The sequence below is a fragment of the Canis lupus genome, chromosome 5 (genome assembly GCF_011100685.1).
Source record: "Canis lupus familiaris isolate Mischka breed German Shepherd chromosome 5, alternate assembly UU_Cfam_GSD_1.0, whole genome shotgun sequence".
Taxonomy (NCBI): Eukaryota; Metazoa; Chordata; class Mammalia; order Carnivora; family Canidae; genus Canis; species Canis lupus.
This window is the reverse complement of record NC_049226.1, coordinates 41,726,833-41,739,165: the sequence shown is the minus strand read 5'-3', so window position 1 is coordinate 41,739,165 and position 12,333 is coordinate 41,726,833. Positions and strand designations below refer to the sequence as shown.

General features: G+C 54.4%; 1 protein-coding gene across 6 annotated transcripts in view; it reads left to right on the top strand.

The window, feature by feature from the left end:
• DRC3 (dynein regulatory complex subunit 3) overlaps positions 1-12,333 on the top strand; it is a 34,832-nt gene that overhangs the window by 8,883 nt on the left and 13,616 nt on the right. For all 6 annotated transcript variants that reach the window (XR_005359591.1, XM_038537100.1, XM_038537102.1 and 3 more), the window contains 5 exons: positions 2,854-3,020; positions 4,670-4,816; positions 8,602-8,721; positions 9,316-9,428; positions 10,691-10,865. Coding sequence is in view for 5 of the 6 variants with exons in the window: in XM_038537100.1 (XP_038393028.1) it covers positions 2,854-3,020; positions 4,670-4,816; positions 8,602-8,721; positions 9,316-9,428; positions 10,691-10,865 (722 nt within the window). In the remaining variant the exon portion in view is untranslated. The remainder of the gene's footprint in view (positions 1-2,853; positions 3,021-4,669; positions 4,817-8,601; positions 8,722-9,315; positions 9,429-10,690; positions 10,866-12,333) is intronic.

Here is a 12,333-nt window from a genome sequence, read left to right as displayed (position 1 = left end):
CGCCAAACCGCTGCGCCACCCAGGGATCCCCCTCAGAGCAATTCTGACAGGTGAGCGTTACACTCCCAAAGTGCAGAAGACAAAATGAGACTCTGCGAGGCCAAGGCACTTACCCAAAAGCTCCAGCAGAGCAGGCGTGCAAGCCCATGTCTGCCTGACCCCAGAGCCCACACTCCCTCCCACTCATGAGCAGCCTGCAGCATTGGTGCACCTCCCAATTTGCCAAAATACTCTCATCTACGGTGGTTCTGACAGTCACCAGCCCACAGCAGCCGCATGGACAGGATTACGTTGCCATTTCTCAGATGCAGCAGAGGATGCTGGGAGGCTGATGGGCCTGATGGAGTCATAGGCTACAGGCAGCAGAGGTGGCCTACAGCCAGGTCTTCTGACAGCTAAGTCCTTGTGGCATCCAGCACCCATTAATGCTGAATCTGGGTGTGACAGCGCACCTGCATTGCCAGGAGTCTTTGTCTTTATAGATGAAGGGAAATGATACTGGATCAGCCCAGACCCTGAGCCATGATTCTTCTAGAAAGCCTTCTGGGTTCCAGCTATCTGAATGTCATGCTTTCAGATGACAGCTACTAGGCCCCACTGTCTCTGATGTAAAGTGAGTGCCATAGCTCCTGTAATACCTAGGGTTCCGTAGGCATGAGAGAGTGGAGGGGAAATTTCTAGTAAGAGGTCGGGTGATTCCCCTCAAAGAGTGAGAGGCTGGCCTTTGTCCAGCCATAGTCCCAGTCACCTAGGGACCCAATGACAGCAGGAAGGTCTGGGTCCCTGAGGTGCAGGGGGGCAGGAGAGACAGTGCCTCAGGGTTCAGCCCAGCCCCCAGCTCATGCGAGGCCCTGCTGGTGGCCCACCATGTCAGCTGTCTGAGGGCTGAGGCTGTGCTGGAGCTAGCTAGCATTGGCTCTCCAAAGCTTATGATGCACATCTCATCCCAGCCGTGCATTCAGAGATGTCAGGCTGCTAGCTTGAAATTGGCCACGATGGGAGGATTTACACCACAGAAATGGGTGAGCCCTGCAATTCATGGCCTCCCCGGCTTGGCCCACCAACCCCCTTATTAGACCTTTACCAGCATTCAGCCAGTTCCAGTGGGGCAGGGCCAGCCTTCCCAGAACAGAACTGGCTGCATGGTGGGAAGGGGAATGGGCAGCCTTGGCATATGGCAGACCCCGGCTCAAAGCCTAGCTCTGGCCATGTACTGATTTTACACCCATTCCTACAGCCCTCTGAACCTCAGAGGGTTCTTTATGTGTCGGGTGATCTCGGGCATATACTACCAGGCCCCTTGAACCTTGGTTTCCTCATGCATCAAACGTAAACGATGAAACCCTTGTGGGAGTTAAATAAGGTGATGGACTTAAGAGAGAAAGGGATGGGAAGTTAGCATTAGTCTCAACTTTCAGCAGGTGAGCGTCCTCTGGTAGGCCAGGGGGGCTGAATTCAGATGTGGATAAATGGACTTCCCAAACCACTGTTTAAGATTTTATTTTTTATTCATGAGAGACACAGAGGCAGGCTCCCTGCAGGGAGCCCGATGTGGGACTCCATCCCTGGACCCCGGGATCATACCCTGAGCTGAAGGCAGATGCTCAACTGCTGAGCCATCCAGGTGTTCCCAAACCACCGTTTAAATGTGATGGCATGCAGCTATCACGTGCAAATTTCAAAGCTTATGAAAAATTTCCAGTTTAGCCCTGGATAGAGTTGCAGCTCCAGGCTCAACCGACCCCTAAACCCACAGTGGGGGACAAAGCAAATTTTGTTCCCCGGAATGTGAACCTCGGGCTAGAGAGGGCCTAGTGTCTCAGTGGGGATTCGGAGTTGGGGTTTTGGAGGCCCCCAGGTGAGCTGTGATGCAGCTGGAAGATCCTGGCCTGCTATGTGTCCAGGAAGGAGCCCTGGATGAACTCTGGCACCACTGTTAGCTGTGTGGCTTTGAGCAAATCACTGAGCCTGTCTGTGCGTCAGTTTCCCTATAATCAAATGGGAAGAGAAATTCCAGACTGCCACTCAGGGTTATTGTCGGAGGACATACTCATAAGCACCTGATAAACTGGTAAATGCTAAGCAGACAGGCAATATTATTTTTTAAAATTTTTTTTTAATTTTTATTTATTTATGATAGTCACAGAGAGAGAGAGAGAGAGAGAGGCAGAGACATAGGCAGAGGGAGAAGCAAGCTCCATGCACCGGGAGCCCGACGTGGGATTCGATCCCGGCTCTCCAGGATCGCGCCCTGGGTCGAAGGCAGGCGCCAAACTGCTGCATCACCCAGGGATCCCCAATATTATTTTTTTTAAGATTTTATTAAATGGAGAAAGGAGTGAGGCAGAGGGAGAGAGTCTCCAGCAGACTCTGAGTCGAGCCCAGAGCCTGATGTGGTGCTCAATCCCACCACCCCAAGATCATGACCTAAGCCAAAAACAAGAGTCTGACGCTTAGCTGACTGAGCCACCCAGCACCCCAGGAGGTATTATTATTAAAATGCCCATAGGTTTGAGGGAAGGAGGCCCTCCAAACAGTCTCCTCCCACTCCAAGATGTACCGTTTTGGACCTGCCATTCAGCATTTCCATCCAAAACAACCACAGAGCACAAACATGAGTGTTTGCCCATCTGCGCCCAGCCAGGGAGATGAGTGGCAGAAACAGGAGGGGGCAGTCATAGTTGGAAACCATAGGAAAGAATTCATGCCCGGCTTCTAGAAAACCATAAGTAGTCAGACAGTGAGTCAGTTCCTGGCCTGTCAGCTTGCCGCTGTCTCCTAGAGCATGGTAGCCCACTGGGTTTGTTTCACGACAGTCCACCCTCCAGACCCTCATAGCCCTCTTCCTTCCAGACCTGTCTTTCAACAACATTGAGGCCATTGAGGGGCTGGACACGCTGGTGAACCTCGAAGACCTAAGCTTGTTCAACAACCGGATCTCCAAGATTGACTCTCTGGATGCCCTCGTCAAGCTGCAGGTGTTGTCGCTGGGCAACAACCAGATCGGCAACATGATGAATGTGAGTTCTCGGGCACAGCTAGTGCTGGAGACCAGAGTGGCCGCTCCTGCTGGCCTCCTGACCCGGAGCAGAGGGTGGGGCCGGGCACTATAGGTCATCGGAGGAGCTGGGCTGTGGGAGGAGGGTCCGTGGCCAGGGGAAATGGAGACTCGGCCTTCCAGATCACCTCCTTCTCCTAGAAAAGCCAGCAATCCAGATTATTACACAAAGAGATTTGATAGTGTTTAAACACCATGCTTCCCCTGTGCTTAGCCCACCAGTGGATTGCCAGGTCATATGTCTGCCTCTTCCCCTGAGCCCCACACTCATATAACAGACACTTGCTGAGGTGAGAACCTAGTGGATGTGGGGCACTTGGCCTGAGCTCAAAGGTACAGAGACAAACGGAGACTGGTCCCTTTGGGGGTGCTGACCACATACCCACAGAACCAAGATATGAGGTGACAGCCTGTGGCATTGGCATTGTGGGGGAAGGCAGGCTGCACATCCTGAGAGCAGGTGACCTGGGGCTGGGATGTGCTCTCCCCCTCTCTCCCACGGCTCTCAGAGACCTCCGGGTCCCCTGGCTGCTACTCTTTCTCATACCCCATCTATATATTTTCACCGCACTTACCCCCAGACCGTCATGGTTTTACTGACTTTCTAGAACATTCCTGTTCCTTGGCCCTAGAATGTGAAGCCTTTTTTTTTTTTTAAAGATTTTATTTATTTATTCATGAGAGACACACAGAGAGAGAGGCAGAGACACAGGCAGAGGGAGAAGCAGGCTCTATACAGGGAGCCCGATGTGGGACTCAATCCTGGGTCTCCAGGATCATACCCTGGGCTGAAGGCAGCGCTAAACCGCTGAGCCACCCAGGCTGCCCCAAGAATGTGAAGCCTTGATGCAAGGGTAGGGACCATGTGAGCTTTGTTCCCGCTGTATCCCACAGCCTAGCACCTGCCTGAGACCCGTATGTGCTTAATAGCATTTGCAGAACAAATACATATGTGACTGAGAGAAACTCCTTATAAAAAGCGTGCTAGATTTCTTCTCCGTCTTTTGCATAGTACAGCATCTGGGTGTTCAGAAGATGCTGCCAAGTGAAATACCAGCTATGTTATTGACTCCACTGTCCCCCCACCCCGTCCCACTTTACTAAAACAGAGTACAGGAAGAATAAATGGTAGGTAGCGAATGTCCCTCTGTCACCCAGTGAATCCAAGGTTACTGGATGGGGTTCCATTTAATTTAAGAGATCTGGCCCTTGCACAGGGTTTCCAAGGAAAAGGCACGCCGACTCTGACCAGTAGTTAACCACCACCACCACCACCATTTACTGAGCAGGTGAGAGGCCCACCTTTAAATGCTTTCCAGAGCAAATTTCCTTTGGTCTCTCAACACCTATGACACCCATTATAGAACCCTTGTACCCATGTTACAGATGAGGAAACAGGCTCACACGTTAGGCAACTTGCCCAGGGTCCCACAGCTAGCCTGGATCAGGACGGCCGTCCAGCCCGCTCCTCGCTCGGCACTCCACCCAGTGCTTGCCAGTGTCGTGGCCAGGCTGCGGACGCTGGCCGAGGGATGAGGGGAGAGGTCACCAGGGCTGTTTTCGGCTTTGCAGCACCCAGGAAAACAGGCTGCTCTCCCCTCTTCTTCTCAGATCATCTACCTGCGGCGGTTCAAGGACCTGCGGACGCTCAGCCTCTCTGGGAACCCCATCGCAGAGTCGGAGGATTACAAGATGTTCGTCTGTGCCTACCTTCCTGACCTCGTGTACCTGGACTTCCACCGTATCGACGACCACATGGCAAGTGTCTCCCTCCGGGCCTCCCCGGTCTGGGTCAGTCTTCAGGCCTCCCACCCCCACCCCAGGCTTCGGGGCGTGGAGGCCGGGCCTCCTGTGCACACAGGGGAGCTGATGCCTCTGTGGGTAGATTCCTGAGGCTGGCAGTTCCGGACCTGCTCACAGGTGGCCAGGCCCTCCCTGGGTTGCTTCCCGGCACCCCCGCCCCCCTGCTGCCATCCTGCACTGTCTGATTTTCTGGATGCAGAAGTTGGGGAGGGGAGGGCCAGCAGTTAGCCAGCATGAGCGGCTCTCTGCAGAGCCAGGACTCGTCCCTACCCCAGAGCAGCAGTAACCACTGACTGTGGTCCTGCACTTACCTGCCACACACAGGCTGCTATTTCACGTTGCTGTCGCCATGGCCCATGAGGCAGGCCAGCTCTCACCCTCAGCTTGCCACCCAAGGGTCTACACAGTGACGTGCCTCGCTGGGAGCTCACGGCCCAGGGTGGTGGGACCCAGAGCTGGTGCCAGACAGAGCTGGTGAAGGCCTTGCCTCTGGCCGCTGCCGGGTCTGGCCCCTGCCCCCTCTTTCCCATGCCCCTGCTGTGAGCTGCCTCCTGTGGCTTGCTTCTTGCCCCACAGTGTGATCAGTTTATGGGCTTTCCCCACCAGAAGGAAAGAACCTGGCCCAATATGTGAGGCCTTGGTGGTTGGAACAGATGTCCCTCCATGTTGGGTGCTATGGAGACAGAGGACTGTTTGACCTGCCTGCTCCTTCTCACCAGAAGCTGGTGCCTTTCCTGAGAGAAGGGAGCCTGTGCTTGGGAGCATTGAGGTGATGGGGAGCACTCTGGGGAGCCCAGCAGAAGCTGGGAGGACTGGCCAACAGATCTCAGTGCTGACCCTGCCCGGCCTGGACCTCGGAACAGAGCATGGTGCCCAGGTGGACTGTGCCACCTTCCAGATGTGGGGCCCTCTGCTTGCCAGGGCTTCCTTGGGAGGTCCACAGGGATAGGGTGGGGTGGGAGAGTTGCCTCTCCTTGGACTCAAACTCTAATACTCTCAAGTATTTTTTTTCCCATTTATACAATAATTTGAAAGTCAGCATAGGCTCCAGTGCTGGGAATAGGCCAGAGAGCTGTTGAGGTGTGTTTCAAAGCTCATTATAGAACCAGGGGACAACTTAACACTGCACAGTTCTGAAGGCATTCTTTCCTTGGACCCCAAAAGTTTCCATAAAGGGCAGATAGCTGAGTCTGGGCATCCCTTTTACAATTCAGAGACTCAGCTCGAAGCATCAAGATAAATAATAAGTAAGAGGATATCAGAGTAGATTTGTGCAAAGTGGGGACACATGAAACACCCCTGTCACATTACTTCCTGCCCTCGGGCTGGCCACAACCTGGCCGGAGCCCCTGGCCTCTTGGTGCTGTAGGGCTTGGGCAGCAGGACAGCTGGGCCCGGGCATAGCCCAACCAGGAGAGGGTCCAGGCTGTCTCCCAGGTCTCCGGCTGGAGTCCTGGATGGCTCACCTCAGTGGGACTGTGGGAGGACAGAGGTCCAAAAAGCAAGCTCTTGAGGTGCCTCTCAGCTCTATGGAGCTCTTCTTGAGGGCTCCCCCTGTTTTCATCAGGCCACTTTTAAGTTGAGGCCCTGGCCTCTGCCTGGAGGCTGGCAGTCCCGCCTCAAAGAGCAGAGGACTGTCCCTGCCAACCACGTGGAATGGAAAGGGTAGTGAGCTTGCAGGCTTTGTGTGTGTGTGTGGGGGGCGGGGGGACAGGAAACAGGGTGGGGGCCAAGGCAGCAGGGCCATGTTGGGGTTTAGGGCTTATCCCGGTCAAGGTGGAGGCCTGTGGGGAGACCTGAGCAATTTCCGGAAGAATTTGTGATGTGGTGAGCAGTTCAGGGCCCTGTGAGTGGTGTGGAGAACAGAGGGAGAGATGTGGGACTGCAGGGAGGCAGGGGGAGGCAGAGGGCAGGGCTGTGGAAATGGGAAGGAGAGGAGGGCTCAGATACTTGAGGCTTTTAAATTTTTTAATTTCTGGGGATTCCTGAGTGGCTTAGCGGTTTAGCACCTGCCTTCGGCCCAGGGCATGGTCCTGGAGTCCCGGAATCGAGTCCCACATTGGGCTCCCTGCATGGAGCCTGCTTCTCCCTGCTTCTCTGCCTATTTCTCTGCCTCTCTCTCTCTCTCTGTCTCTCATGAATAAATAAAAATCTTTAAAAATTTTTTTAAATTTCCTTATTAAAGGATAAGTAAGTAAGAAAACAATATAAGCACATAGCTGCATGAATAATAGATCTTTAGAAGATGTCACCTCTGCAATATAAACCATTTGCAGCCAAAGCCCAAGGCACAAAACTAGAATGATCCATATACTGCCATCATGTTCAGAAGTGAGGCTGGGAGGGGCTTCAGGCAGCACAGGACAGTGGAAAGAAAGCTCAGGATCTGGAATCAGACCGGACCCCAAGGAAGTACCTACCTTCCTTTGTGGCACCAACATACAGGAAAAAGAGACAATTACATCATCCCACAAATATGTGAAAATGCCAGGAGGCAAGGACACAGGCTGAGATGTGTAAGATGAGGGATGGTGGTTTGGGGGTGGCTTCCCCAAGGAAGTGGTTCTGAGCCAGGATCTGTAGGAAGAGCGGGATTTGGGTGGTGAAGGAATGGCCTGGGCAGGAGGTAGAGCACATGCAAAGGCCTGTGACAGGAGACAGCACGATGAGGGGGCTGGTGCCCAGAGCTCAGAGAGCTAGAGAGGGTGGCAGGCAGGGCCTCACAAGCCATGCTGGGTGCTTGTCATTACCCTACACCCAAGAGGAAGTCATACAAGGTAAGCAAGGGACTGACAAGATTGGGTTTGCATTTAACAGAGATTGCTCTGGCTTTTTGCCAGGGGAGCAGTGGACAGACTAGGTGGGAGGGTAGGATGCATGGGGGAGCCTGGCTAGGAGGCTGAGGCGGGGTCCCGGCCAGACAGGATGGTGAGACGTGAGCAGGAGCCAGCATGGACAGGCCTGGGCACAGCTGGGGTCTGATGGGCAGGGAAGGGTCCAGGCTATCTCCTGGGTCTCCAGCTGGGGGTGCTGAATGGCTGGAGGGCTTCCCACCTCAGTGGGACCACAGAGGTCCATCTTGGACATGGTGAGTTGGCGGTGCTCTCCAGGCAGCAGGGGGAGAGAAGCCTTCAGAAGCTCACTTCTGGCTCTCAGAGGTAGAGTCTGGGCTGAAGGTAAAGACCAGAGTGTCGTCTGAGGGTGGAGCAATCAGATGTGCTTGCACTTGATGCCTTAGTACAGTTGAGATCTCCTGGGGTAGTAGAGTGAGCCAGAAAGGGTGAAGACTGAGCCTCAGGGGCTCCAGCAGTCCCTGGTGGGTGGAAGGGTGTGAGCAGGAGGGGTAGGAGGAGAGCCAGGAGGTGGCAGGCCACAGGGCCAAGGTCCGAGGCCCGTGTGACCAGGTAACCGCCTTTACTGTCTCTCTCTAACAGCCAGAACAGCTGCTATGGAGAGCTGGGGGCACACATCCCTGGGCCCCTGCTCCAGGCCATGCCCCACACATCCTCCATCTGCCTGTGCTGCCTTCTCCCATCCTCTCGGTCCTCCCTAACCTTTAGACTCAGAAAACTTGGAAAAGGCCATGAGGAAGCAAGCCATCCTTGTCCACACAGCCTTCACCAGAGGGCTGTCCACTGCCCCGCATACATACTAGTGGGGCCACAGGACGGCAGAGGCCGGTGTGGCCGGGGGGAGCAGATGTGCCCTGATAATGATGCCACTTCCCACGCCCCCATCAGAAAGAGATGGCGGAGAGTAAGCACCAGTACAGCATCGATGAGCTGAAGCACCGAGAGAACCTGATTCAGTCCCGGCTGGAGGATGAGCAGGCCCAGCAGGAGGAGCTGGAGAAGCACAAGGTACTGTGCTGGGCAGAGCCTGCCAACCCCCTCTCCCTGCCCTGGTTCCAGGGTGCCGGCCACAGGCTGTGGGGCCAGTTTGATGAAAGTCTGTGGGGCCTGGGCCCCCAGATCCTGTCTTGATTGAAAAGGTATGCCACGTGGCATCTCCTGGCTCTGGTGGAGCATGTCCATCATCCACAGGACAGCGCCCTGTCCCCGCCTCACTCTGCTGGCCACCTGCCTGCAGAGCCAGCTCTGTGTCAGCCTGGACATCACCTGTCTCATCTCCACACCAGCGTGCCGAGTTCCAGCACGAGGGCCTGGGGAAACGATCCGATAGGGCTGCTCCTTAAAACCTCTGGCATTTCCACTGCAGCCAGGAAGGTTCAGGTCCTTTCTCAACACAGCCCCGGACCCATTCCTCCTCCCGTAGCCCACACCCCTTCCTCCAGCCCGACTGAGCCATGTGCAACCTTCAAGCATCCCCTCCTCCACTCTCTGCCAAGTGTCCAGTGACCCCAGTGCCCGTGCAGGGCCCTGCCCGCTGAGCCCCAGCCAGGGCCCAAGACGTGAATCAGAGTCCCCTGAGCGCTGCCGTGTTTCTGATTGTAGGCTGCGTTTGTCGAGCACCTGAATGGTTCCTTCCTGTTTGACAGCATGTACACCGAGGACGTGGAGGGCAACAAGCTGGCCTACCTGCCTGGCATCAGCGAGCTCCTTCAGGCATATCCTTCCAAGTTCATGTCCAAGTCCTCTAGCAGAGCCGGGGCCCCACACCACTAGCCTGCAAGGGGCAGGTCCCCCTCTGCTCGGGCCTCAGTTTCCCCATTTTCCCCAAACCCTAGAGCATAAAACCTCTCCTTCACAGCAACAGACCCAAGAGGCAGTGAAGCACCGGGTCAGCTGAGCGGCATGGGGAAATGCTGTCCAGATTTCAGGGGACATGCTGAGTCTCTGATCAGCATGGCACATGGTCTGCTGTGCTTGACAAGCCAGGCTGTCAAGAGGGAAAATTGAAGTGTGTAACTATGGCACTTATCCTTAGTTAAGTATTTACTTAACTATTTACTTGTTTTGCTGTGTGCTCCTGGTACAGTGTTTATAATTTCCCGACCACCCAGGAGATGGGTACTGTGATCCCACTTTATAGTTAGGGAAGCTAGACTTAAGGTGACTTGTCCAAAGTCATGCAGTTAGAAGCTGGGATTTGAGCCCTTGTCTGTGAGGCTAAGAGCCTGCATCCTTTCCCCCATTCAGCTAGTGCCCAGAGGATGTCCTTGGCACTTGTCATCATGGCTCCAGACACAATAGTGCCACCATCACTGATTAGAAAGAAATTCTCTTAAAAACCCAGTATTTTAGAAAAGGTGGGAGAGGGACAGGGAAGATGTGAGGCTAAGCAGAAGGTGACGAGCCAGGGCTCTGGGCCAGCTAGATGGGCTCCCAGCCTGGCTCTGCCACCCACTGGCTGGACGAGCGGAGCTCATATCTGGGCTGTAGTGCCTGCCTGACCTCAAGGACTCCGTGCTGCAGGTGAGGTAGCCGAGGCCCTAGACAGGTAAAGTGGCTTCCCAGGGAAAAGCAGCAACAGAGCCAGGACTTGAACCTGGATCTCTCTGCTTCAAGCCTATGGTCCCCGGACCTCCACAGGCTCCCCTCGGTGCCCTGCAGCCACTGAGCAGGAAGACAGACCCCCAACACCCAACAAAGGTGCCCCCTAGAGAATATGCCAGAGACAGAAATAAAACCACTCGGCTCCCAGCCCCTCCCGGGCCCTTGTAGATCCCCCAGGATGCCAGCCAGCTTCCTTCCCTGAGGCCAGTCCCATTCCTGAATCCTTCAGGCTGGGGATGGAGATGCCCCAGCACAGCATTAGACTCCGAATCTCAACTCCCAGCCCTGCGCCAGGAGCTACCAGCACCTCCATCTCTTATCCTGCCGGCGGCCTGCCCCGAGAAAGCCAGCAGTCTCCTTAATGGCCACTCACCTACAAGGACAAGTTCGTCATCATCTGCCTGAATATTTTCGAATATGGCCTGAAACAGCAGGAGAAGCGGAAATTGGAGCTTGATACGTTCAATGAGTGTGTCCAGGAGGCCATCCAAGAAAACCAGGAGCAGGGCAAACACAGGATTGCCAAGTTTGAGGAGAAACACTTGCTGGTAGGCTCTGGCCCTCCCTGTCCTCTCCCTGCCCCCCTGCTCCGGATGCTGATGCCGCCCCATGGGCCCGGCCCCACTGGTGGGGCTACACGCCATCTACCTCTCTTCACCCCTAAGACCAATAGTCATTGTCCCCATTTGCCAGCAATCACACAGCTCAGTGGCAGACATGAGCTTTAGCTTTCTACTGGTGTGACCAGCCACGACTCCAGCACCATGCTGGGGCTGAGCCCAGGGTGAGGCCTGTGCGTCTCCTTCACCTAAAACACCCTTGGGGTTCAAGGTAGTAGCACCATTACTATTAACAATATTATCTTTGCCACTCTTGTTACAACAGTGACAATAACCACTACTTCTCTTTCGTTCATTCATCCACTTAGCAGACATTTTCTGAGCCACTGCTCCGTACCCGGCCTAGGAAGCCAGACCCCTGCTGGACATGGCTCCTGCCCTTAGCGAGCTCCCACCTGGTATAGGGGGGCAGACCTAGGCCCTCCCCACTGCGGTAGTCAGCACTCTACTGGAGGGGGGCCCAGGGAGTCTGGAGGGTTCCCAGAGGGACCTTAACTCAGGCTGAGGCTCAAAGGACAAGGACAGATGGGCTGGGGATAGGAGATAACAGCATTCCACTTGACAGAGTGGGCCTGTGGGGTTCAGGAGCTGCCAAACCCAGGCCACTTGGCCCAGGCCAAGCAGTGCTCGGCGAGACTTGTTTCTTTTAGTTACCATTATTATTATTGTTAATGTTATTTTAGAGAGAGAAAGCAGGTGCAGGCATGCACAGGGTGATGAGCAAAGGGAGAGAGAGAATCTTAAGCCAGCTCTGCACCCACCAGCACAGAGCCCACCATGGGGCTTAGTCTCACAGCCCTGAGGTCATGACCTGAGCCAAAATCAAGAGTCAGACACTTAACCAAATGAGCTCCCCAGGTCCCCCCATTTAGCGTTATTTTTCAAGACCGATTCTTAACTTATTCTAAATTAAATAACAGATCTTTGTGAGACTATAAGGAAAGCTATGGACCTTTCTCCTAAAAAAACCGTCCACACACACCAAGTCTGAGCACCTGCCTGCAGTGTCAGGGGCTTCAAGGAACCCATAGTCTCCTATGGTTGGGAAGTCTTAATTGTGGGTCTTTTGTTTTGTTTTGTTTTGTTGGGAACTCTTAGTTTTAAAGTCAAGCAGAGGGATGCCTGGGTGGCTCAGTGGTTGAGCATCTGCCTTCAGCTCAGGGTGTGATCCTCAGGGTCCTGGGATCAAGTCCTGCATCGGGCTCACTGCAGGAAGCCCACTTTTCCTCTGCCTGTGGCTCTGCCTCTCTGTGTGTGTCTCTCATGAATAAATAAATAAAATCTTTAAAAAAAATGAAATCAAGCAGACACAATGTTTAAAGTCCAGCTCCTATAGAAGTCCAGTTCCTGGCTGGCGATGGGCTCCCAGGTGCTTCCCGGCCCTCCTCAGGCCCTC